Source organism: Primulina huaijiensis, chromosome 11, assembly GCF_012295235.1.
Source record: "Primulina huaijiensis isolate GDHJ02 chromosome 11, ASM1229523v2, whole genome shotgun sequence".
Taxonomy (NCBI): Eukaryota; Viridiplantae; Streptophyta; class Magnoliopsida; order Lamiales; family Gesneriaceae; genus Primulina; species Primulina huaijiensis.
Genome location: NC_133316.1, coordinates 19,905,266 through 19,931,929, shown reverse-complemented (window position 1 = coordinate 19,931,929; position 26,664 = coordinate 19,905,266). Strand labels below are relative to the sequence as shown.

The 26,664-nt window shown below is 31.3% G+C and overlaps 3 protein-coding genes and 1 non-coding gene across 6 annotated transcripts; 2 read left to right on the top strand and 2 right to left on the bottom strand.

The window, feature by feature from the left end:
• Nucleotides 1–284: 284 nt before the first annotated feature.
• LOC140988464 (chaperone protein dnaJ 49-like) lies at nt 285–1,174 on the bottom strand. Its single transcript, XM_073457473.1, has 2 exons — nt 704–1,174; nt 285–368 (listed from the first exon to the last, which is right to left on the bottom strand). The coding sequence occupies exons 1-2, from the start codon at nt 1,172–1,174 to the stop codon at nt 285–287; spliced, it is 555 nt and encodes a 184-aa protein (XP_073313574.1).
• An 8,014-nt stretch (nt 1,175–9,188) lies between these two features.
• LOC140988696 (cytochrome P450 87A3-like) lies at nt 9,189–20,425 on the top strand. Of its 2 annotated transcripts, none has more exons than XM_073457742.1 (8): nt 9,189–9,436; nt 18,355–18,673; nt 18,764–18,910; nt 19,077–19,325; nt 19,421–19,513; nt 19,661–19,739; nt 19,878–19,984; nt 20,104–20,425. In XM_073457742.1, the coding sequence occupies exons 1-8, from the start codon at nt 9,234–9,236 to the stop codon at nt 20,320–20,322; spliced, it is 1,416 nt and encodes a 471-aa protein (XP_073313843.1). In that variant the 5' UTR covers nt 9,189–9,233; the 3' UTR covers nt 20,323–20,425. The 2 variants fall into 2 exon arrangements, with proteins under 2 accessions (XP_073313843.1, XP_073313844.1); XM_073457743.1 differs by having other exon boundaries at nt 9,296–9,436; nt 18,323–18,673.
• A 641-nt stretch (nt 20,426–21,066) lies between these two features.
• LOC140987375 (probable pectin methyltransferase QUA3) lies at nt 21,067–25,508 on the top strand. 2 transcript variants are annotated; one of them, XM_073455848.1, is made up of 7 exons: nt 21,067–21,630; nt 22,908–23,111; nt 23,193–23,403; nt 23,502–23,763; nt 23,876–24,250; nt 24,488–24,583; nt 25,139–25,508. In XM_073455848.1, the coding sequence occupies exons 1-7, from the start codon at nt 21,418–21,420 to the stop codon at nt 25,344–25,346; spliced, it is 1,569 nt and encodes a 522-aa protein (XP_073311949.1). In that variant the 5' UTR covers nt 21,067–21,417; the 3' UTR covers nt 25,347–25,508. The 2 variants fall into 2 exon arrangements, with proteins under 2 accessions (XP_073311949.1, XP_073311948.1); XM_073455847.1 differs by having other exon boundaries at nt 21,068–21,849.
• A 254-nt stretch (nt 25,509–25,762) lies between these two features.
• On the bottom strand, nt 25,763–25,833 carry TRNAG-GCC (transfer RNA glycine (anticodon GCC)). The gene has a single exon. It is a non-coding gene; the product is annotated as a tRNA-Gly (tRNA).
• Between the last annotated feature and the right edge of the window lie 831 nt (nt 25,834–26,664).

Genomic DNA, 26,664 nt, shown 5'->3' with positions numbered 1-26,664 from the left:
AGTTGTATTTGACAAAAGTGTGAGTAATTCTCAACTCTCACGCATAGATAAAACTTTTCTGTTAGGCCCAACAAAAAAATTTTAGCTTTCAGTTAGGCCCAACAAAGATGTTATTAACATCTACTATACTTAAAGCGTGAAAATGGGCAAATTGGCCAGTTTTGGTACGGTTACAAGTTAGGCCCCAACAGGTGTCATGGACCTGCTCTTTCCACCGCAGCACATAACAGGGACAATAGCAAGTGGGATGGGATATTCTCTCCACCACACCATACAGCTGCCGGTTACAGTGAGGTTTGCTCCTTCTTCGTCTCTTCGTTTTCCTCGTCTCGCTTTGTTTTGGTGCCTTGGTTTTCGCCTTTCCCCCACTGCAGCGAGGAAAGCCCAATGAAAACGGTTTGCTTGGTGTGTTGTTCGCAGCCTTCTTCTTTCTGTTCCTTTTTTTTTTTTGGTTTATCTGAACATGTTGGGTTTGTTTTTCTTTTGTTCTTGTTTTATGTGTCTGTGCGTTGCTTCCTTTTCAGTTTGTTAGCTTTCTTGCTCTGTTTTTTACCTCGTTTGTTTTGCTATCTTTAACATTCTTTCATCTGCTTTCACCTTACCTTGGTTCTCGTCTTCCCCCATTGAAGCGATCAAAGTCCAACAAAAAAGGTTTGCTCTATGCGTTGTCGGCGTCCTTCTTTTTCCAGCTTCTCGGCCTTACCTTTCGTGTACTAAACCGATAGTCATGTGAATAGGACCTTGAAAGAGAATAAATTGGTTCTGATGATGGCATGAAGTTCACCAACAAAATCAGTATGATCGGCAATAATTGAATCAAAGCCCTCAACGAATTAGATCCATTATCAACTTCACGTGTCCTCATCCTCACCCTAGGCCCAAACGAGAACCCACCAAAATTAGAAGTGTTTGCCGGATGCATACCCCCAAAAAACAAATTCCTAAAAATTTCTTCAGCATCAACATCCGCATCATAAAAACCATTAAAACCTTGCATGCCATTTGCAGCACCACCTCGCCTCTCGTACACTAGCTCCTCCGACCCAACAAGATCATATTTTTTCCGCCTCTCCTCATCACTCAGACATTGAAAAGCCTTTGAAACCCCATCTCCTCCAATACCACCATTAAAAGAACTGTGTGGCTTGCCCACATCGGGGGCAAGTATTAGCATTTTAGGTAAATTTCAGCTTGCTCCCTAAACTTATGGGTAGTTTCAATATACAACTTGAACTCTTGAATTTTGCACCAATTACACAATTTTTCATTATTTTATTTTTAAATGATTCCGAGTAATAAGAAAATAATAAAAAGTCAAGAAGGTTCTTTAATTTGTGTATATAAATAACACATGTTGTTAATAAATAAAATATGGTGAACATTAAAAATTTATAATATGGTAAGAGAATATATGGTTCTTTAGTTTGTGTATATAAAACAATGAGTAATTCGTGTAAAAATAATAAAAAATTAAACTATTTATAGCATATAAAAAATTTGAAATTTAAAAAATGTAAAATTTGTATAACAATGCATTAAAATTAAACGAGTGTTGTAAACACATATTAACAAATCATGTCATGAAAAGGGCAATATTCAGGTAAACGTTCTCGATTTTATTTATTTTTACAAAATAAGCCATTTCAAATCATTCAAATTCTACAATATCATGCATTTTAAATTATAAAATGATTATGTCATTTGTGTAACGGTTTCACATATCTATATTCATGATATGAGTCGATATGATATTTAGCTATTTGTAAAAATAATAATTTTCACTCAAATAAGCATATATTATACAATACTAGGTAGGGACACCTCAATTCTTGAGCTGTCTTACCCAGATTTAACACATGATTATTTATATTTTTTTCAGAGTAACTGACCATGTGTTTATATTTGTGAAGGTCTTATTTAATAATATAATTTTTAAAGATATATATGTATTATGAGTATAACAAATTTTTATTTTCTTTTATATCAGTATTCATACATTTAGTATTTCAAGTTGGCAATGTGCTTAATAGAATACGAAATTTGGGAAAACAAGGAATTTATAAAGCGAAAATAGTTAGAAAAAATATTGTGTTGGTGTTCGAACGAGAGAAGTTTAATAACAAGTTTCAAACTGACTAGAAAGTATTTACTCATCTTAAAATCTAATGAGAGATCTACTCCATAAAAAATTATTATAAATTCGAAAATAGAAGATCATTATTTAAATCGTGATAGTTGTTATAAGGTTGTCACACATAATGACATTGCTGGCGCTAATAGATTTATGAACATGGTAACTTTAACTTAAGTATTAGTCGTAATATGACTCATTAAACAATCGATAAAAACATTTAAAATCTTAGTGTATTCAACGCTAAAATATAATGGGAGTTTAAAAAACTAAATGTACCAACCAAGTTAACGTAATAAAACTAAAATAACGAGTGACTACTATATAATTCGGAACAAAAGAACTCAAAATGACTATGAAATTAAATAATTGGATACTAATATAATCTCATAATTTTGTGAAAACCGAAAAATGTGTCATAGATTAACCAGACTATAAAAAAACTGAAGAAAAAGAAATAGAAACAATACACAAACCCTCCATAAATTAAAATAGTTAAAAATAAATCTTGAAATTGCGGAAGCATTAATTTTATTTTTCAGTTTTATATTTAATATTATTCATGCACACACACAAATATGTACAAAAAAACAAAACAAAAAAAAGTGACAACCTCAGCACCCATGTTCAGCCCGTACTTTGAGAACATTAATATAATAATAATAGTTAAAAAAACTATAAAAAAAAAAAAGAAAATTTTTTTCATATCATAATGCAAAAGAATTCTCGATTAGATGATTTCTTTTATTCAAGAAACTATCCCCATCACGATAACCAGATTATTTGAGCAGGCATGTATTCCTTATTTGTTTCGAAGACGAGCTAATGACAAAAATAAGAATTGTTAAAATTAATAAAAACAAACTGAATTTAAACTGCTACTGATGGCTAAAGGATATTTTTTTAAAAGTGAGAGAGGGTAGTCATATGCTCAAAGTATTTCCATGCTACTTATGCTTATGTCAATTTTTTTCAACTATAGCGTAATCTAAATTCTTGCATCTCTGATGGTTTAATTCACGTCATTCTTGCTTCCTTCCTTTTTTTACAGATACAATATTTGTAAGAGATTATGCAACAAGGATAGATCTTTTGAAGGCTGTTATTATAGGACCACAAGGCACTCCCTATCATGATGGTCTTTTGTTTTTGATATTCTATTCTCTCACGCATATCCTTATGTACCACCAGTACGTCTTTCAATATCTTTATTTTTGGGAACATATATTTATATTTATTTATCCTTTCCTTCGCTTTTTGTTGCTTTGTAGATGGTTTACTATTATTCTTGTGGCTTGCGGCTAAACCCAAACTTGTATGCCTGTGGAAAAGTGTGCCTCAGCTTTTGAACACTTGGGCTTGTAGAGACAATGAAAAGTGACTACTGAAAGCCTGAAATCATCCACCATGTTGCAAGTATTGCTGTCTATTCAGGCTCTTATTTTGAATGCAAATCCTTTCTTTAACGAGCCTGCATATGATACTCGGTATGTTGGCCAAGAGAGAGAGAGAAATCCAATTCATATAACGAGGATGTATTCATTCTATCGTTGAAGACAATGATTTATACTTTTAGAAGACCGCCAAAGGTACAAATTATGAACTTTAACTAACTTGTTTTGACATATAATATTACCGTGATACTTGCTATCTGATATACATCCTTTTGCACTTCTATCATTTTGAAGATATCATGTCCGATCATTTTCGTTCCCATGCCCATGCTATTCTATCAGCATGTAGAGCCTACATGGATGGTACTTTAGTTGGTTCCTTGGTTAATAGAAGCGTCCCAGATGGTACTGCAACTCAGAATATGGGATTGCCAGGTTTGAAGGAAGCTGTTGGAAGAATGTTAAAACATTCTTAAGATGCACGTATGTTCAATTTAAAGCGGGTAATTAAACTTCTTCCATTTGAACGCAGAGCAATCTTTTTCTTAACTATTTTAACTTCTATAAATTCCTTGTACTTTCGTATTTTTTACTTTCTTAAGCACAACTCCAACTTGAAATAATAATAGTATGACTATGAATATAAAATAAAATAAAAATTACTGTACTCATAATACTTATAGCTTTTAAAATTAAGTTATTGAATAAGACATACATAACTATGAACATATGGTTAATTCCTCTGGAAAAAAATATAAATGATCATACGATGAACTACAAATCTGGGTCTTGAGGTGCCCCTACCTAATATTATGTAAAGAGTAAAGACCCGTAGGTATTTAAATATATTAATTGCGAGCTCCTCACATTTATTTTGATCACAAAACATTTTTACAAATAATCACAATTTTTTAAGCAACGATGGCACATTAATTCCCCGTACATGAGAAATAGGATTCATTTAAGGATTGTTATGGGGCGGGACGGGGCAAGCAAGGGCGGACTTGTCATCTCCATTTCTGTTTCCGCACTCGAATTATATCTCTACTCGCATCTCAATTCAACCTAACCGGAGTATCTCCTAAACTCGACCCCGTAGATTATTAAATCTAGCTCTTGTATCATCTCGGCTTTAAATATTCATCGAGTTGGCCAAAAATGCCTTCAATTTTTTTTAAACGAATCGACATCTATAAATAATAATATTAATTACTTAATCAAAACACATATAATTACATTAATAATCCATCTTTTTTGTTACAAATTAAAATAATCCATCTTTTAAAAACAGAAAAGATCAAATCTCATCAATCATAATCATTCTATCGCTTTCTTCTCCATTATTGTCATCCTATTTGGATTTAGAGGTATCGTAGTTTTTGTATATTTATTTTTTAATCTATAATTGAAATTTATGAATAAAAAACCACAATACAAATAAATAATCTAGACATCCATATTTCTCATTATTAATATTATCGTTTTTATTGTCATTATAACATTGTTAACTTTTTAAGAAATTAATTTTTTATTATTATTTTTATGAATAATATTATTATTATTAATATATTTCTTATATTTATGTATTATACTTAATTACTTATTATTATTAATTTATTTTTTAATATATTATAATTTAAACTTCTCATTATTAATATTAAAAGATAAAATAATGCATAATTAAACAAGTTTATTTAAATTATTTTTTAAAAAAAGAGTCATTTTTCACTTTTAGTAATTTATTGAGACGGGAAAAAATTTTAAAAAAACATTTTAGTATTTTAAATTATAAAAGACTATATTAAATAATTTTAATAAGGGTGATTTTTAAAATATATATTTGATATGAACTACAATGAAATAAGTGATTCCATCATTGTTGTTGTTGTTGTTGTTGTTGTTATTGTTGTTAGAGTGGGTTCGGAGATTTCAGAGATAGAGATATAGCATCTTCATCTTTGTCCTCGTCTTCGAATTAACTGCTCAAGGGCCGGATGGCAAAGTAGTACTTGGCGGACATTCGCGCTTATTTATATCTAAATTTGCTAAAACATGGCAAAGCAAGCCATATGCCTACCTATTATGTGCCCTCGGAGGGGGCTGGATGACGAGTACTCTTTCGGCTCTTTATAATAATTAGATTTGTCCAATAATTGTGCCCCATCAAAATATCGTGGAGATATAAATTTTGGGTTCGATTTATGTCGTACACATATATGAATAGGATACAATTTGATTATAGATTAATGCTAAATATGAGATATTTTCAATATCTTACGGGTCCCTGTTAAAGATTCTTCCAGCCATTGTCATCGAGTAATTTGTTTTTGTTATCAAACTCCACTCGATTTTGTTTAATATATTGTTTTGTCTTTATGCATCAATATATTAAAAAAGAGTAGGTCTCTTATGAGTGGTCTCACGAATCTTTATGAGACGGGTCAACCCTACCGATATTCACGATAAAAAGTAATACTCTTAGCATAAAAAGTAATACTTTTTCATGAATGACCCAAATAAGAGATCCGTCTCACAAATTACAACCCATAAGATCGTCTCACACAAGTTTTTGCCATTAAAAAAATATTCACCTTCTTTTGTCCAATGTCCTCTTTATCTTTTCTCCTCCAACTATCCTCATATATTCTATCTAATTTTTCGTTTTTCTAATTATAGTTTTGTTTCAAAATTTCGTGTAAATATAAGCTGAACTTATGTATTAATTTTTTCAAATGAATTTTTTTTTTAGATTTTGTCATTATATTAACGTAATATTTATGTATTATATTATGCACATGCAAGGAATGTGTCTGACAGTTACTTGGAGATCCCTTCAAGTATCTACTTTGTCAAGTATATGGATCAAAAGAGAGTGTATGTCTAAATTTAAATCGACACTGAACACATCAGAATGGAAAGCAAGACATATGGCCTGAGAGAACACGTCGTTTTACATAAATTTAAAGTGTGCTTGTGATTTTTTTTTTTTAAAAAAAGTGTCACGCCGTGGGCTTAGGCTCACGTGATTGTGTAATATGCCCATGTAAAAACTACTTCATATCCGTCATCGTTTTACGAAAATGGTTAACTCAAGTTGCTATAGTAGTCTATTATAAATCCTTATAATGCATTTTACACCTTCATTTTCAGCCAATGTGGGACAAGGGTATCACAATCATTCGGTCATTCTCCTGATCCGACGATCGTCCCCACTTACCAACATGTGTCTTTCTAGCGTGCTTATGTCCTTACTCACACGAACTCTGAGAAAATTTCTAAGGGTCATTCATCTCAGAATCACTTCAAGTCAAGCACACTTAACTTTGGAGTTCTTAAATGATAAGCTCTCGAAAAGAAGATGCACCTTGATGATATGGGTACCTATAAAATATTTTTAAGCAATATATCTTCAAATGCACAGTCTCATACCTGAACAGTTTTAAAATCCATCCCATTCCAGTATATGATCAGTTCATTCATAATCCATTCGCCTTGAAGCCTCCCAAGAGTCATTCATCGTTTGTACAACTTTATGATACCGGAGATCATCCTCCGCTTTCTTCAACCCCGGGTGTAGCAGTTATTATATTTTGGTTGTAACAAGAAAAGTGATAATAAGAAAATGTTGTGTTAGAAGTAAAAATAATTTTTTTAAAGTATTAGTAACTCAACACTCTAGTTATTTCAACTACTAGCTAGATTAAAATGAATAACAAGAATCACTGAGGTATTCTTAGGAATTTTAGACGATGTTCTAATCATACTGAAATATAAGTCACCTACTCGAAAAAAAATGTGCGTGAATATCCTTGCCTCTTCAAAGACCAAGTCAACCTAAGTTTCGATGACAAAACTTCCAATAAAGATGGATGGATGTAAAACTCAAAAATTTTCAAACTTGATATTTTTTAATAATTGAAATTTGTACCGGATAAGTTTTCAAAATTTGTTTGAGATTTTATGCATGAGATTCAAACTTCAACTAGATAAATACATACATTTTGATTTTTTGTGTACATGGATCAAGATGTATACTTCAAGATAAAATATTAAAAGATAAGAAGATCAAGATCAAGAATTTCAAAATTTGAGCACAAGATGTATATTTTAAGATAAAATATTTACTAGATAAGAAGATCGTGTTATTCATCTATACACAGCCAAAATTAAACGCTAGATCCCGTTGCGAAAGATATGTTACGACATAACAAGTCGGCGTGTACAATGGATCTATAGCGTCTCGTTAATATGACATGCCCAGTCCCGGATCTCCATGCTTAAGGGAAGTAAAAACCCCCTATCACTTGATTACAATCTATCTTAATTTTTCAAATTTGATTTTAAAATAAATATGATATGTTTATTAAATATCCACTCTACCTATAAATACACAATTATGTCATTCTTAAAAATTTTCACCTCTCAAACGCCATAAATTTGAGAGTAGTATCATCAAGGTTCTGAATCATTTTCGCAGATTTTTCAAGACAAATTTCTATTCCAAATTCGTCTTCATCGTTCATAATATACTATCGTATATTCTAAATAACATGTACAAATTTCGGCTCAATACAACATTGAATTTTTGTATATAGTCTCTACAATAAAACTGTTCAAATTTTATTCTTCATCTAAAAACTCATATAAAAGATCTCCAAAGTCAATCTTCACCATTCACAATTTAGTTACTCCCTAATTAACATGTTGTTCATATTTAAGCTCGATCTGATGGTTCAATTGGTCGCAAGCGCTTTTGCAAGTTTACTTAAATTTGGGTGATCAATTTCATCCAGTTCTTTTCCAAGTTTTTGGAGAATCTTTCTGTAAATGGGCTTAATTAAATTAATTCGTATATGAATTGTTTCAGTTTCGTTCGAGCACGAGTTATTCGTTTCGTATTGTGTTGAAAGAACCATGTGTTTTGAGTACTGTTAAGATTCAACTGGATATTAATGAGAATTCTAAAATTCGATAAGTTTATGGCCCTGATACGATATAATTCAACCGTTGTTATGGCATCGTCCCTTAAAGGATAAAAATTTAGGAAATCAATAAACTATGGAAAGTTGATGAATTTCAGTACTTAATATTATATGTGTCATGACGCCAAGTTTATGAAGTNATATATCTGTGTGTGTGTGTGTGTGTTGTGTGTGTGTGTGTGTGTGTGTGTCTCAGGGGCATTATGTCACAAAATACTCATCTCATACATTCACCTCCAGATAAGGACGAAGAACAAGTTGAAGAAGAGGAACAATAGTACTTTTGAAGATGTGATGAATCCCTGATTAATGAAGACCAATATTTTATTTCGCTATTTGAATAAAGTTATAAAACGCTTTCGCGGTGATATTTGTTTTATACACTATTATTTTGGAGATTTAAGTTATTAAGATAATATAATTTTACGATATTTATGAAATAGACTGATTTGGTTTGTACTATACTACGAGACTTGTTGTTTTACGATTATGTGATTGTTGAACAACGCTGAATGTTTCACGCTTCCGTCTCAGGCGTGACAAAAAAATGATTATGAATTTTCTTTAAGAAGTTGCAAGCACTTCTTAACAAGAAACCAAAATTATAATGTTATTTTTTTGGGGAAAAAAGGAAATAGGCTAATTTCTACTATATAATATGGCTTGTATGCATGGGTTGTTATTTGTACCTGCTCCGTTCAATAAAAAAGATTTAGCTAGCTAGCTATGATGGGTATCTTTCTCTACGTGACGTTGGCGCTTCTCGTTGTGGCGGTAACACGGTGGGTGTTCCGGTGGCGGAACCCGAAATGCAATGGGGTGTTGCCTCCGGGTTCGATGGGATTCCCTGTCATAGGAGAAACTCTCCAATACTTCTCTGCTCAACCGCTGGAGGGAATTCCTCCCTTTATCGCAAAAAGAATGGCAAAGTACGTACTACTTCATTACAAGTTTACAATTAAGGTTTTCATTTTTATCACATATCGTACTATATATATCTATTATATATATAAATATGTGACTTTATATATGAATTTACCTTTATCTCCTTATTAATTACTTTCTTTACATTAATTGTTTACTTTAAATGTGTCTTTTCTTTTTCTTTATTCATTTTTTAAATATGTGTGATTATTAGTATTTGATTTTTTATGTCTACTCACATTATAATATGTTATTTTTATCCAATGATATCTTTTCATTATGTAAATTAGTATTTGGTTTTTTATGTCTACCCACATTATAATATGTTATTTTTAATCCAATTATTTAATTTTTTATTTATCTTTTCATTATGTAAATTAAATTAATTAAAGTTTAGAAATAATTTATTATCGAATTGTGAATTTTCTTTGGTGTCTTATTAATTTTTTTCATGTCCTCATGTGACAATTTTCTAGAATTTATGTGTTTAAATAAGAGTTTTTTGCAACCGAAATTTTTTTGCGTTTTATATTTAAAAATTATTTAAATAAAACACGGTAAAAGATCGTTGTGCTTTGAGCCGTCAATTTGGGTTGGGTCTTTTCGTTTTGGACTGCACCGCCAAACAATTTAAGTGAGTTGGGTTGAAATTTTGTCGACTCATTTAAAGGTGAGCCTAAATGAGCTCGCACGAGTTTATATTAAATATATATATATATATATAAATATAATATTATCGATTTTCAATAATGAATTCTTGATATAAAATGAAAAATATCAGTTTGATTTCAAAATTGTGATGTTGCTATGTTGGGTGCAAAATTGTCCCTGCTTGGTAGAGCGATCGAACCGTGGTGCTTGAGCTGCTTTGCGGTTTAAAAGATTTGAGTTGCACCATTACCATTACCACTAGCTATAGCTTTTGGTAAAGCGGCAAGCGCTCGGTCTTACAATTGATATCAAAGCCAAGGTCACGGGTTCGATTCTCATTGATTGCAAGGAGTGCAGTTATTGGGAGGGAGATTGTTGGGTGCAATAATTGTCTCTGCTTGGTAGAGAGATCGAACCGTGGTGTTTGAGCTGCTGTGCGGTTTAAAATATTTGAGTTGCACCATTACCACTAGCTATAGCTTTTGTTAAAGCAGCAAGCGCTCGGTCCTACATACTATCTTGTCCAAAAATTATGGGTTAATGAGACATTTTGGCAGTCATTCAAAATTGAGTGTCAAAGTTGACATTTGAGTTGTATTTTGGATTCCTGACAATATGTTCGTCAACATATTATTTTTAAGTTAGTTTTATCAGTATCGTGAGGGGTAAATATGTTTATTACGATATATAATTATTATCATCTATTTAAATTAATATTCACTTTCATGTTTGACATATTATGGGTCTTGGTAAAATGAGAAATAATAAATTCAAACAAACGAATACACAAAAGTCTAGGGCGAAACCAGAATTATATGGTATCGAAAATTAATATATAAATTTTTAGTGAATTTATCGATGTTAAGATATATAACAAATCTTATATTTTAATATATAAAATTTCAACCTTATAAATGAAATAAATCAAACATATATGAAATATACAAAATTTTATTACATATACATTCAAGTAATTTATTATAATATTCTACAGAAATTCTTGTCAAACTCAATGATTGTTGATTTAACATCTATTAAATCAGCAAACTAAATAGCGTGTCAATTAAATTAATTGAGTAATCACATATTCTTGAATTTCCTAATTAATTTTTTATCTTGATAATTTGTTTCATTTAATATTTTAAATTATAAGACATCGTTACTATAACTAAAGACACATTTTAAATGTTCATAAGGACTCAATTACTAATTCATATGGAAAAATATTTATCGACATACTATATTGAAAACATTCTAATTAATTCAGCGTATTTGCTAAAAATTTTCTAATTAATTAAGAAAAATTCATTTACGATAATCATATTTAATCTTTTTGGCTAATACAATTTATTTTATAAGATATTCACCGTAATTTTTTATTTGTATGTTAATCTTTAAATCTGAATTATGATGTATATTGTATTTCTAAAAGTTCTTAAATAATGATTTAATACATTTATTCGACACTTCAATATTAACATTTTAAAATATATTAATTTTATATTATAGGCGTGCAACACTTATAATCATGATTATAAAAATTCAATAAAAATTCTAAAAATGAATTAGGTAGTAAAAAATTACACAATTAATCAAAAGACAGAAAATAAAAACTAAATAATTGTCTATTACGTATAAACTACTAATACCAACTTTTAAAGATTGAAGTCGGTGAGAGTGGAGACCGCTATTTACTAAAAAAATAAAAAGTTAATGCTTCAATGAGTCACACTGCACAGTTAGTGAAGTAAAAACGAAAGACAAAGTGAGTTAATAAAAATATTATAATGGGCTAATTTGAATGAGACTCATATATATAAGTATCTCACTTGATCTCACCTTATGTTTTGTCATTGTACAAAGCGAAAGTTTATGCACTGTAGTGTTCTATATTTTCTTAATTTTTCTCTTGATTTTAAATTTAATTTCATCATCTATTGGTCTTTAAAGATATATTATAATTTTTACTAAACATCTAATCTTATATGTGATCAATTAACCAAATAATTATTATACTTTGTATACAATAATAAATAGATTAATATATTTGAAGATAGAAAAAGTAATATATTGAGAAGAATAAAAAAAGAATGTTAGAATTAATACTATAATTATCTAATGTCAATATTAAATTTAACATCCTACATTCGAAAATGTGTTTATTGAGGTAAAGACTATGATGATAAACTAAAAATAATAATTTATTTATCATTGTAACGTAATAATAATGTGATCGTTATTCAGAATCAGAAAATGATGTACTTTGACTTTTTTATTAAATTATATAAACAATTCTTTCAATATTTTTAGTGGATAAACATGCTAAATCTATTAAAATTATAAATTTTCAAATAAATGAAAAATGATTTTTTTTCTATACTATTTATGTAGAATATCAAGTATATATTCTACTCAAATGTTTTATAAATTCATATGATATAATAAAAGGTTATTTGCATAAACTTATTTGTTGGGTACAATAATTGATCATGTTGGTCAGAGTAATTAAAATGTTGTGCTTGAGATGTTGTACTATTTAAAATATTTGATTTGCATTGTTACCAGAATCTATAAGTTTGATAAAATAGTAAACACTTAGCCTACAATTGGTATCAGAGTCAAGATCGCGACTTTGATTTTCATTGATTGCAATTGGTGCAATTATTATGAGATAGATTGTTTGATACAATAATTGTCTACGATGGGTAGGCGCTTGTGGGGACCCGGACGCTAATCATCTTCTTAATCGTCATTGGGACAAATGGATCAATTAATTAATCTGGGTCTAATTTTTTTTAAAAAAAAAATTGCGGAACGTAATGTAATTCAATCTAATATACATATCAGTATAAAAGTACAGGTCTTGTACAACAAACATCAAACTCAAACTAAGGTTCAACAACTAAATGTCAAGTGCTGAATCCTATATACAGCAAGGTCAAAGTCCGTAGTCTCCACTCTAATCACGATCTCTCATCATCTCCTCGACCCTGATCCTGTCCCACCTGTTGCCATGCACACATACAAACACGACAACAGCCGGATAACTCCGGTGAGATATACATCCCAGTATAAATCAACGAAACATGCAATCATATAAACAACGTAAAAGCATGCAACATATATCAGTCATATGTATCAACTCTGAAAACATAATCAATATAAAACTGCCAATCAACTCATGACTCCATATCTCAGACTAGACTCATTCTTAGTCTAGGGATCCCGGTTTCCAGACGTTGGCATTCCTATATCGAATAACAGTAATAGAAAAAACTCCAATTCTATCCACTTCGATATAACCAAACATCCGGTGTCTTGACCTATCCGTCACAGACTATGGCATTTTCATCAATATACTATCCTGAGACAATGTGCAATGTGCCAGTAACGATTCCATCACTATTCGGCACTACTGTCACAAGATCACTCGTCTAATACTCGTCTAATACATGCTTTCTATAAATCAATAGAACAAGCATATCAATGTCAAACAATTGCAATAAAATAAAGTATGTGGTTTTAGGGAAACTAGAGTCCAATCTGACTCAAGTTAATCTCCCGATTAACGTCGACTTATACCTTTCGTTCGTAGTCTCGGTCTGAAGAATTGGAAGTTCTGAATTCAAGACTGTCTCTGTCAATCTGAAATGACATATCGAGAATAGCAATATCAACATTCCATTCACAATTCAATACCGAATCTGATCAATCTGAATTTAATTCAAAATCAACGGCATAACGGTACCATCCCGATATTCCCGTCAATACCATATCAACATATATCAATTACCAATCATAACTCATATCCAATACAATCTGTAATCAATCCATAATCCAAATCTATTCAATTTCAATCAATATAATCGTAAAAATCATAACAATTTCATAAACAATCTGTTCTTCGATCTGACTTCGATTCTACGATGTCTAACATATCCAGAACACCATATAATGATCAAATAATAATTCCTCCAATATCACAATTTCAAATGATAACAGAACTCAATGAAACTTACGTCTTGTAGTAGCAGTTGACGAGAGGATCTCAGAACTGTCTTCAGATCGAAATTCTGATAGCCGAATCTTGAATAATCAAATTTCTAAAGGATGGAAAAGCTTTGAAAATTCTCGGGAGCTCTCTGTTCTTCTTCTGAACATTTGCAATTGAAATGAAAGATTCCACTTTATATTTGCATGACAAGTGTCATATTCAAGTTTCAATATTGCAATTTAACCCCTGAAATCTTCACTATTTGTAATTTGGTCCTCACAACTCTTTTTAACTCCATTTCAATCCTATTTAATTACAAAAACCATGGAATCTAATTCAACATTCCAAAATTCATAAATTAAATAATCTCGGATTAAAATGATAAAATCTCGGGCCTTACAGCGCTTGAGCTGTTGTATGATTTAAAATTTTGACTTGCATAGTTACCATCAGTTATAGCTTTTGGTAAAGTGACAAACGCTTGATTCTATATTATTCGATTGTAAAGCTAGAATAAACATGTTGCAAATACTTTTAGTTTTGAATTGATCCCTTACATGATACTCGATTTTTAAATATAGAAGCATTCTAGAGTTTTCAAATATTATTATATATTGAATTATAATTTATCCCTTTTCAAATTGGATAAATATACAATAAAACCCATGTAAATATTATTAACAAAAAAAATTTAAATGAAATATTGGATTTTTCGAAAATCAAAATAAGAAATAAACAAATTTTGATCATTGAGTGAGAAATAAAATATTTAAATAAAGTTATAATTGCCACAATGAAATAGTGCACCTACATGCATTTATTACTGTATTTTGCAACTAAAATGTCAAAAAAAGTTTCCAAATATTATTTTTATATCATATTTAAAATAATTATGAATCCTAATTTTTATTATTTTGAGTTGCCCTTTGTTATGAAAAATCATTGTGAATAAATTGAATTTGAAAATTCTTATATCTATGTATATCACATATTAATATATCAACCTAAGTCCAGGTAATAAGAAACTACAAAATGAACTTATTCATCTTCAATATACACAAATTATATAGTAAAGATATATGACAATTAAGACAATGAATTAGAATATATATTTACATATAAAAAAATATATAGACAAGAAAAACAATAGATAAAAATATTTTTCTAGATATAAATATTTTTTTATAACTTTTTACAGTGAGTTGGAGAAGATAAAAGAGAAAAAATATTAACTCTTTTAGGTTACACAAAAAAAATAGAAATGGAAGAAGTATTTGTCATACAATGAATTCAGTTTCCAAATTAAATGTACACTATAAAGTTATATTTATCGTTCAAACTTTATAAATGCAATGAATTTTTCTCAAGATAAGGGTACACAAATGTTCCCGTTAAGATATTTAAACAATTAGAAAAATTAAATATATTATTTTTCTGGAGCTAATACCAATATGACATTAGTAATTTGATTGTGCTAATTATACTTATGAGTTAATATGAATATTAAATCAACCCATCAGTACTTTTTATATGATGATAGATTGTTATAATAATTAGGGGTGAGCATTCGGTCGGTTCTGTTACCGACCGAACCAAATTAGTCATAACCAGATCGAACCGAAATATTTAGCAATAACCAAACCGATCGAATTAATTTTCATAACCGATGAAAACCGAACAAAATTAAAATCGGTTAATTTGGTTGGTGACCGAATTAACCGATTAGTTTTTAAAAAAATTGTGATTTAACTTTAATTATATATGTAATTTTTTTGAACACTACAGTCTACACAAATGAATAAAAACATAAAATCATATACATCACAAATTTTTCTTTAGAATTAGGGCTGATTTTAAAATTAAAATTAAAAAATATATTAAAATTGATAAATAATAAAAATTTATTAAATAATAGTACTTAGTATATCGGTTAATTCGGTTAGCCGATTTCAAAATTTTGAAAACCGTAGCCAAACCAAATTAATCGATATAACCGAATTTTTTTAATTTGAAAATCGAATTTCGGAAATAACCGAACCAAATTTTCGAATTGACTCGGTTCGGTCGGTTAATTCGGTTTAACCGAAATTTTTCTCACCCCTAATAATAATGTGTAGTTTATATGTTATCAAGTATAAGTGTCTAATAAATTAAAGGTGACTAGGAAAGTCAAAGCATCCGGTATAAATTGTTGTCAATTTACATGAAAGAGAATAATAATCAAACAACATTGTAAATAAAAAATTGCATATCATTGATTGTCAAAAAAGATTTTAATAATTGAATATTATAATAAAATATATGTATTATTGAGAGAATATGACAAATAACAAAAGAAAACAATATGATAAAATAGATATGATAAAAATTTTAGTAGTCCAAATCTTTTTTTAAAATTAAAAAAATATTTTTTTTCCAAATTAGTTACATATGCTAATTAACACGAATTGTCAAAATTTACAATACTATTATCATTATCTTTTGTTGAGTTAACTAATTTTATTTCAAATTCTAATTAATTCAACATATGTTTCTCACGTGCAACGCACGTGCATTATTTCTAGTACCTATAAATATATGAGTTCTATTTGTGAGCTTACTATTATGACCTCTTGTTTTGCATTTTGATATAGTTGATAGAGTTATTTTAGTCATTGTCCATATTAAGGTTAATATGATTTAATTCATTTTAGTAGTTATCATTCAATTATATTTATGTTGGTAGAAATTGATGTCTTGTGCATTTATTTTTTAGTTCATGTGTTTATTATATTCTTTTGACCTTTAGTATTACCTTTGTATTCTTTTTTCACTTGTTTTATCATTCTTCTTAACTTTTTTTAAATTGTTTTCTCCATGCTTTTCTTTTTCTTCTTTGTGACATTCGTTTTTTGTTATTTTCACCTTTTTTTCCCCTCTTTGTGACATTTGTTTGTCGAAAGAGATTTTGCATTCTATTATGATGATTGTAGTATTTTGTTTTCATTTTGTTTTTCATTTCATTTGTTCACATATATAATTTGTTTAACCTTTGATGTTTCCCTAGAGCTAGCAATTGATGATACAAATAAATTGAAGTACTTTTATTGTGCTTGACATTCTTGATCCATTTTTATATGATGTCTATTTATTGGTTAGGGCATTTTTTTTATCATTTGAGAAGAAAGGTAGAATATATATTTATATTAACTCAGTTTTTTAGTTTTGTCCCAAAGATGATGTTAAATATGTAGAAATTCGCTCCATTATAGTTGATAATGTTCAAGTCATTCTCATTTTTTACCATATCTTATTCTGTTATATTACAATCATGTGAATGAAAATCTTTCATGATAGCAAGTTATTCAAGTTTTTTGTAATGAGACTTAATAGTTATAGCAGTTGATTTACTGATTTGGCATATGATCTTCTTTTATCAATATCGTTAGTGAATTTTTGGTTAAATTTGAGATTATTTTGAAAATAATTTTAGAAATCTTTTCCCCTTAAAATGGATGTTAGAGGAAACAATCTCTATGTTTTGTTTACAGCCATTGCTCGAAAGCTATAAGATGTAAATTTTTGTTTTATGAAGCATTTTTGCATGTAGAAATTTTTTAATGAAATTTAGATAAAAGTATCCATCGAAAATATGTATTCTGATATAAAATTAATTATCTAAATATGTAATTCTAAAAACCAAGCATAAAAAAGTAAACAAAATCTATAAAAGGTTAAAAGTTAGCAAAAACAATTGAATTAAACTTGATAACAATTTTAGTGGTTTTATTTTAACAATAGTATGCTAATTTTAATTAATTAAGAGAATTTTTTTTATTATTGCTTATAATTTTGTGTGCTTCATTTGAGTACATGTGGTTTGGGTCATAGTAAATCCATTACTCTATTAATTTATTTTTATTGTTTTTCTTTTATGAATGATATTTAGATTAAAAAAATATTTTCTGATTTGACAAAGTTGATATTATGTCATAATCACGTTGATTGAAAATTTTTCATATGAACAAATGAATATATATGTTTATGGTCATCATGTTATTTTATCTATTGTGTTTTGATTTGTTTAGATTGAGAAATATTCTTAAATATGATGTTACTCAAACGATTTTAAACAATATCTAAATTTCATAATTATGATTCGATCTTTTGTTAACCACGTGTAACGCACGTGCATTTTCCTAGTATATATATATATATATATATATTGTTTCTGAACGAGGTAATTACGACAATGATTTGATTTCAGATATTGAATTAACTCTGATAATTTTAACTCAGATACGGGCCAATCTTTCGAACAAGTTTAGTCGGGCTTCCTGTAGTGATGTCCACTGATCCTGAAATAAATCAATACATATTTCAGCAAGAAGGCAAGTTTTTTCAGTCATGGTACACAGAGAGTGCTTTGAAAATCACCGGAGGGCTGCTCGTGCATCAGGGCGATGCGCACAGGTATCTCAAAAATTTGGCACGAAATATACTCGGACCGGAAAGCCTAAGAGAAGAATTAGTTCACGAAATCGATCTAGTTACCCAGAAACATCTAAGCTTGTGGCATGCTTCTAATGAAGTGAATGTGAAAGAAGCTACTGAAATCGTGAGTCCCTGTTATTTATAATTATCGTGACAAATGATAGAAACATTAATTATTCCATTTCATTTTCATTTGTTTGACGTACGTGATTAGATGCTGTTTGAATTGGCGGCAAAGATGTTAATGGGTTTGGATGAAGCAAAGGCCTCAGAGCTCAGACAAAATTATAAACATTTTAAGGAATCCTTTGTCTCATTTCCTCTTAATATTCCAGGATTTGGCTTCCATTCCGTTCTACAGGTGACACACACACACACACACACATATATATTTATACTATAATTATAATTATAATGAGGGACGTACGAGAGGTTTCTGTTTAAAGTAGATCGTAATTATATCACTACACCAGCCACAAGATTGTTGGTTCATCTTGTGCTCTCTCTTTGCCCCTTAACTGGTTCAGGGAAAGAAGAGGGCGTTAGAAATCATCAGAGAAACCATTGTGGAAAGACGACGAAGCAAAGAAAAACATCAAGATTTTTTGAGCTGCATATTGAAAGAGGTAGAAGATGGAGAAACAATTCTAACAGAAGCAATGGCTGAAAATATACTGTTCGGGCTTCACTTTGGTGCCTATGAAACCACTTCTTCCACCACCACAGTAGCCTTGAAGTTCCTTCGTGATCATCCCCAGGTGTTAGCCCAACTAAAGGTACGTAAGTGATCGTACATCTTTCATCGTCTCATCCACGAGCCATTAATGATGTATTATAAATGAGTATTTAACAATCAATATTTATTTTATAGGAAGAGCACGATAAAATTCTGAGTATCCGAGATAACAAGGAGGCGACAGGGATAACATGGGCTGAATACAAGTCGATGACCTTCACTCATATGGTCAGAATTTTACTTTTTTTGGTTTTTCAATAGACGGGAATTTTTTGTCAATTTTAATATGGTCGGTGTTACTTTATCAAATGATTAATTACTAAGTTAAGAACAATTAAAAGAGTCTCCCAATTTTTCTGGCTTAAAATTTTGCAGGTTATAAACGAAACAGTTAGGCTTGCAGACAATGTTTTCGGGATGTTCCGAAGAGTACTGCAAGAAGTTAACTTAAAAGGCAACTCATTTATTTATCTTATTGTTATATTGGACAAGAATGTGGATATAATTCATAAATTGGTTATCTTTCCTTAATAATAATTCCATTGAAATTACATTAAAAAAAATATTACTCAAACTGATTGAATAAACACAGGATATACAATACCAGCAGGATGGGTAATTGTTGCTATACCATCTGTCACTCATTTAAATCCGAACGAGTACCAGGATCCTTATTCGTTCAATCCCTCGAGGTGGAAGGTACTGATTGATATATATGTGTGTGTGTGTGTGTGTGTGTCTAATGACTACAATCCTTTCCACCGTTCTTGATATATATGTAACTTACTAATCAATCGAATGATAAATATTGGAAATAGGGGAAAGAAATGCATACTGCATCAAAGAATTTCTTGGCATTTGGTGGAGGCAGAAGAATGTGTTCTGGAGCTGACTTCGCAAAGCTGCAGCTGGCCATCTTCATCCATTACATGGTCACTCGATATAGCTGGAAAATAACCAAAGAAGGAAGCATCATCCGGAAACCCGGCCTCGCGTTTCCCAAACCTCTCTGCATCCAACTTACCAAGAATATTTAAAGATGCTAGATCAGTGTATGTAATATATGAATCAATGAAGTTTCAAAAATTGTGTTGTATCTCTGGCATTTCCTTGTACTTGTGGATCGATTTGTCTGCCGGCGATGAGGATACATCACACCGTTATCGATTCCTAGAGGGAGGAGTTTCAATGATTCAATATTTAATCAATTTCACAAGACTGATTATGAACTCATTTAGTAAAATCCTAGTGTCGTATATCCATAGCCCACAAAACATCATGGATGGCAGCAATATCCATTGATGAAAGGGCATACCTTGATTCTAAGAAAAGAATATAATCAGATGGAACTTGTAACATATTTTTTTTTTTTTTTTGAAACTACTTGTAACATATTTAAGAAACAATGAAACAAATAAGATGATGTATTGTTCGTAAAGAATCCGGCGCGATTAGATTTTGAATTAATCTCAAGACTCCTAAATTATCGAAGAGAGTTCTAAAAACTTGTTAATAACATCTGTTTCCGACCAAATTGGTATTAAAATATCATGTTATTCGTGTTAATTTTTATAATTATGATGTTATCTTCATTTTACGTAAATTACAAAACTATCTTTATTTCACAAATTAATTACAAATAGGAGCGCTAATAATCTATTATTATATGAAAATTGTTACAAAATTGATGTGTGACACGGTTAAAAAGGAAATATCATATTATTCATGTTAATTTTAATAATTACATTTTACCTAAATTTTATCTAAATTACACTTACGGTGGCAAGCTGCTTTAATTCAATCTGATGTGAATATGGGGTCTATACTTCAACCGAGTCCCAAAGGAAGCGCGCGTAAAGTAACGGTTTGTTGATTTTCTTTGATATGTACGTTAAACTTTAGCGATACACTCCCCCGCCGTCCCTGAAATTATCAAAAATCACTCCATCGGACGAGTTTTCTGAGTGTAATCATCGAAAAGCAATCCGCATTTGTTCTGAGTTCTGCTACAGATTCAAGAAGGATAACGACATAACGTACGTACATGCAGTTACATGTGTATGCGAATGCGTAAAATGAGATCTTGAAGCTCGGTTCTTGTCCAAGAAAGGAACTTGGTGGCGAACAAATTAATGGGCCATCCTAATCTTCTGTCTTCGAAGCAGAGAAATGTGCGGCAATGGCGTCTGCGGAACATAATCAGCGCCGCGTTTTTCGGAGCAGCGTTTCTCTTTTACCTAGTAGTATTCACTCCACTGGGTGGCTCACTCGCGGCGCCGAGGGACCAGAAGCTTCTTCCTTCGTCGGGTTCAGATCCGCGCCAACGTGCGAAGCTGGTGGCGCAGGTGGAGCTTGGCCGGCAGGCAGTGAAGATCGATTCTTGCCCTGCTGAAATGGTGGATCACATGCCCTGTGAGGATCCTAGACTTAATAGTAAGCTGAGTAGGGAGATGAATTTCTATCGGGAGAGGCATTGCCCGCCGGTTGAGGAGACGCTGTTGTGCTTGATCCCTCCCCCTCGGGGATACCGTGTTTCAGTGCAATGGCCGGAGAGTTTGCACAAGGTGAAATGATTGTCCTTTATTGCTTAATTGGTTGATTCCATTTATTATACAGAAAGATTCAAGTATTGGCTTGATTGAGTTTATAATTATTTATGTAGTGAGTTAAGTCGTAAAAGATTAGATTTTTGGTGTGTGTTGAGCTTGAGATTAACCTACGTATAAAGTGCAGTTGTTGTTTCTGGGTTGTCTGTTCTGCCTAGACGTCTGCGCGCTATAGTTGAAGGTGGATAATGTAGTAAATAGGCGAGTCTTTAATGATTTGGCAAGTGACTACCACATTAGTATGAGTTTTGTTCTTACTTCTTAATTTGAGTTTATGAGATGGTGATAAATTGCTTTGCGTGGCTTTTAGTAAAGTGAAATGCTTATGTTGTAGGCTTAGTGTTCGTAAATTCCCAATTTATGCTCATTCCTCCTATTTAGGACTTGGATGTTACTAAGTATTGATACTGGTTTTTATGCTCGTTTAAAATGTTTGGCGATAGCTTCGGCACCTTTCATTTGTTGTGAGGTCTTCCTATACTAGGCATGGACCGAGAAATCTTAAATTTTATTGAAATATCCATTTTGCGTTTAAAAAAATGGTGCAGATTGTCATGGGGTTTTTGAATACTTTGCTTATGATGATATTTAAATTATCTACTAAAGAGTAGTGTCTCACAATGTAATTATTGATTGATAAAATGTAGTAAAATGTAGTTTGGAATCTCCTGATATGGAAATGTAATGCAAGGATTACTCACTTGACAGAATTACTTGTTTATGAGTCTAATTAATCTAAGATTCATTGCTTTTGCTACATACACTTTCAAAAATATGTCTATCCAGTTAGGATGTTAGAGTCGCTAGTTTTCATGCTTTGTATCTGCGACTTGTGAGATCTATTTATGCAGTTGAATGACCCATGTTCTAAAATGAAGTGAAGATAACTTCAACATTACTTGTATTTATGAATGTAAAAATAGAACAAAAGATTGGAATATTATTTGAAATAGTTGATCTATAGTGGTGAGATATGTATTCTTGGAATTCTTGTTTTACTCAGAGTTGATATGCAGATATGGCATGATAACATGCCCTATGATAAAATTGCTGATCGAAAAGGTCACCAAGGGTGGATGAAAAAGGAAGGTCCATATTTCATATTCCCTGGTGGGGGCACAATGTTTCCTGATGGAGCAGTTCAGTACATCGAGAAACTTAAAAAGTATATCCCCATTGCCAGTGGAGATTTAAGAACAGCTCTTGATATGGGATGTGGGGTACGATTTTCTATCCTGTTCCCAATCTGATCTTAACAATGAATGATATTTTAAAATTTTCAGCAGTCATTCTTATTGTAGGTTGCTAGTTTCGGCGGATACATGCTTAATGAAAACATGTTGACTCTTTCTTTTGCTCCAAGAGATTCGCACAAAGCTCAGATTCAGTTTGCTCTTGAAAGAGGAGTACCAGCATTTATCGCCATGTTAGGAACTCATAGACTGCCCTTTCCTGGTTTCTCATTTGATCTTGTGCATTGTTCAAGATGCCTAATTCCTTTCACTGCCTACGGTAAGTTAGAGTAGTCTTGTAAAGAAACTCTCTCCCAAATCAAGGTTCTATGAATCCAATAATTTTCTTAGTAACACAAAATACTTGTGACTTTTCAGATGCGGCATATTTTCTTGAAGTTGATCGGTTGCTTCGCCCAGGAGGCAACCTAGTCATATCTGGCCCTCCAGTTAGATGGTCTAAAGAGGAAAAGGAATGGGCTGATCTTCAGGCAATAGCTAGATCTTTGTGTTATGAGCTTATTATCGTTGATGGAAACACGGCCATTTGGAAAAAGCCTACTGACAGTTTATGTCCTCTGAATAAAAATAAATTTGGAATCAACATTTGCAACGTATCTGATAACCCTAATCTTGCATGGTACACTATAATATGTGTTGCAGTTCATTATTCTTGAAAATCATTAAATATGCATGTACAATCCCTTTATATGGCAAGAACATAATTTAGACTTAACTATTTGAAATTTCAGGTATTTTAAATTGAAGAAATGTGTGAGCAGGATATCTTTGTCCTATGGAGATTATTCTATTGGGACGATTCCAAAATGGCCAGAGAGATTGACAAAAGCACCTTCCAGAGCGAATGTTGTGAAAAATGGGCTCAATTTGTTTAAAGCTGACAGCCAAAAATGGGAAAAGAGAGTTAATCACTACAAGAAATCACTAAATCTAAAACTCGGTACTCCATCAATTAGAAATGTCATGGATATGAACGCTTTCTTCGGAGGTTTTGCCGCTGCAATAATATCTGATCCTGTTTGGGTGATGAATGTTGTCCCAGCTCATAAACCTACTACTCTTGATGTTATATATGATCGAGGACTAATTGGAATTTATCATGATTGGTGGGTAGACATTGCCCAGTTTTCATTTCTAACGTCTCTCTAGTACTTGTTCATTCCCAAACTCATCAAATATATGATAGTATGTGCTGCTTGCTAACATATATTGTTGACCAAGTAGTAAAGGTTCTTTCTATGAAATAATAATCTTTTTGGATTATGATAGGTGTTCAAATAATAGCTTCGCATTGTATCACATATTTTAAACTGCTGAAATTTGTCTGTGGCTGTTGCTCTCAGGTGTGAGCCTTTTTCGACATATCCTCGAACATATGATCTGATTCATGTAACTGATATAGAATCCCTTACAAAGGATCCCAGTTCTGGAAAGGACAGGTACGCTGATTTTCACTCTTTTTTTTATTTTTCGTATCGAACTTGGCTGCACCACTTGCAGCCATGGTTGTTAGCATCAAACTACGTCATAGGATCTTGCCATAAATGCAAAATAATCCCTGCCATTCATAGTAGTTGCAATGTGTTCGTTTGGGCTACCGTACACCTTCTAAAATTTCAATTGCACTGCCACCACTATCTGTAGTTTTTATATAGCAGGAGACATGTTTTGACGCATGGTATTGGAGCCATGGTCCCATGTTCAATTCCAATGACGTGCACATTGGAGCAATTATTATGAAAGATTATTGAGCAGAGCAACATTTGTCACGGTCACTGGCTTTTGAGTTACTATACGATCTACAATATTTGAACTATGCTGCCTCTAAGAGTTATAGTTTACATGGCAATAGCATGCATTCGGTTCTTGCACTAACCTTGACAATAATCAGTTTAGTGTGAGATTTTAGTAACAATCTATTTTGCAGTTTTAATATTAGTATATAATCATTTGAAGTTTTGTACCAGTTTGACGACCTAGACTCCATTTTGCAGGTGTAACCTTGTGGATTTGATGGTCGAAATGGATAGAATTTTGCGCCCAGAAGGCACAGTTGTCATCCGGGATTCCCCAGAAACAATAGACAAAGTAGATCGTATTTCTTGGGCCGTAAGATGGAGGGTGTCTGTACGCGAAGAACAATCCGAATCGCCTGGGAAGGAGAAGATTCTTGTAGCAACAAAAAAGTTGTGGAAGCTGTGAATCCATTTAATTGACTAAAGACCAATGTCTCTTGTGATGCACTTTGGTCTTTTTTTTGTGGTGCGGTTCTGTTTTTTTATCTTTACATTTAGGCTGAAGGTAGATGTAAAGTTTTCAAATGAAATTTGGATTAAACGCTACAAGTTTTGTCAAGGTTTTTTCTGTCTACTATTTATTGTCTTACCAAACAAACAATTGGCCTAGTAGGTATTCAGAACTTAACTTCGTAATTTAACAACGTTGAGTGTCTGCCCGATTATCTCAATCTCAAAAAAAATAAAATATCAAGGGGGAAAAATTAAAAAAAATCAGGGATAGCTCAGCGACGCCTGATTTCATCCGCGAGCAGATGTTGCGACAGACCCAACCGTCGGCGATTATGGCGCAGCTATCATCATCGCAAGCCTGATTATCATTGCACCAGCCGGGAATCGAACCCGGGTCTGTACCGTGGCAGGGTACTATTCTACCACTAGACCACTGGTGCTTGTTGCGTATAAGTTAATAAAAAATATATATATATATATAGTTATATAATATTAGCTAAAGAATTAGAGAATTAGATTTTACGATTTTGTATTTATCTTACTACATAGAATGCTAGTCTCTTTAGAATAGTTTTATTAAGGTACCGTTTGGTTCGCTATATTATTTTTCCATTATTTTTATCAAATCTAATCTCATGTTTGATGCACCATATTATTTATCCATCTATCAATCAAATCATTGAATTGAAATTACAATATTACCTTTAATAAATAATATTATAAATATTTTATTAATATTTTCAAAAAGACAAAACGGTAATATCACATTATCTCAAATTTAATTAAATTAATCAATCAAATCAAACATTATATTACTATCATTTTTATATATTTTATTATTAAAAAATATTACTTATCTCCATACAACTTGTCTCATACCACGATAGAGTTTTGTCTTGTGAACTTGTCTTCCACGTGAAGCTCAGACGATGGCGGTTTCGTGAGCTGCCAATCAGAGGGTGAGAGGGAGCTTTTTTTTTCAATGTTTTTCTCCATGTTTTATTAATATCACTGATAATGTCTACAAGAACCCATTAATTATGTTAACGTATAATATAATCCTTACATCACATATATTGCATCGAATCTATAATTATTGGTACATCCAAATTTATATATAAATTTGATTACCATGTGAAGTATCATTGAATTTCAAAGCAACATCACATGTGCAATTAGGAAACTTCATTTTCCTAAAACACATACCTTACTCTCGCAAGAGATTTTTTGCACTATGATATCAACAGATAACATAGGATATTTATGCTAGC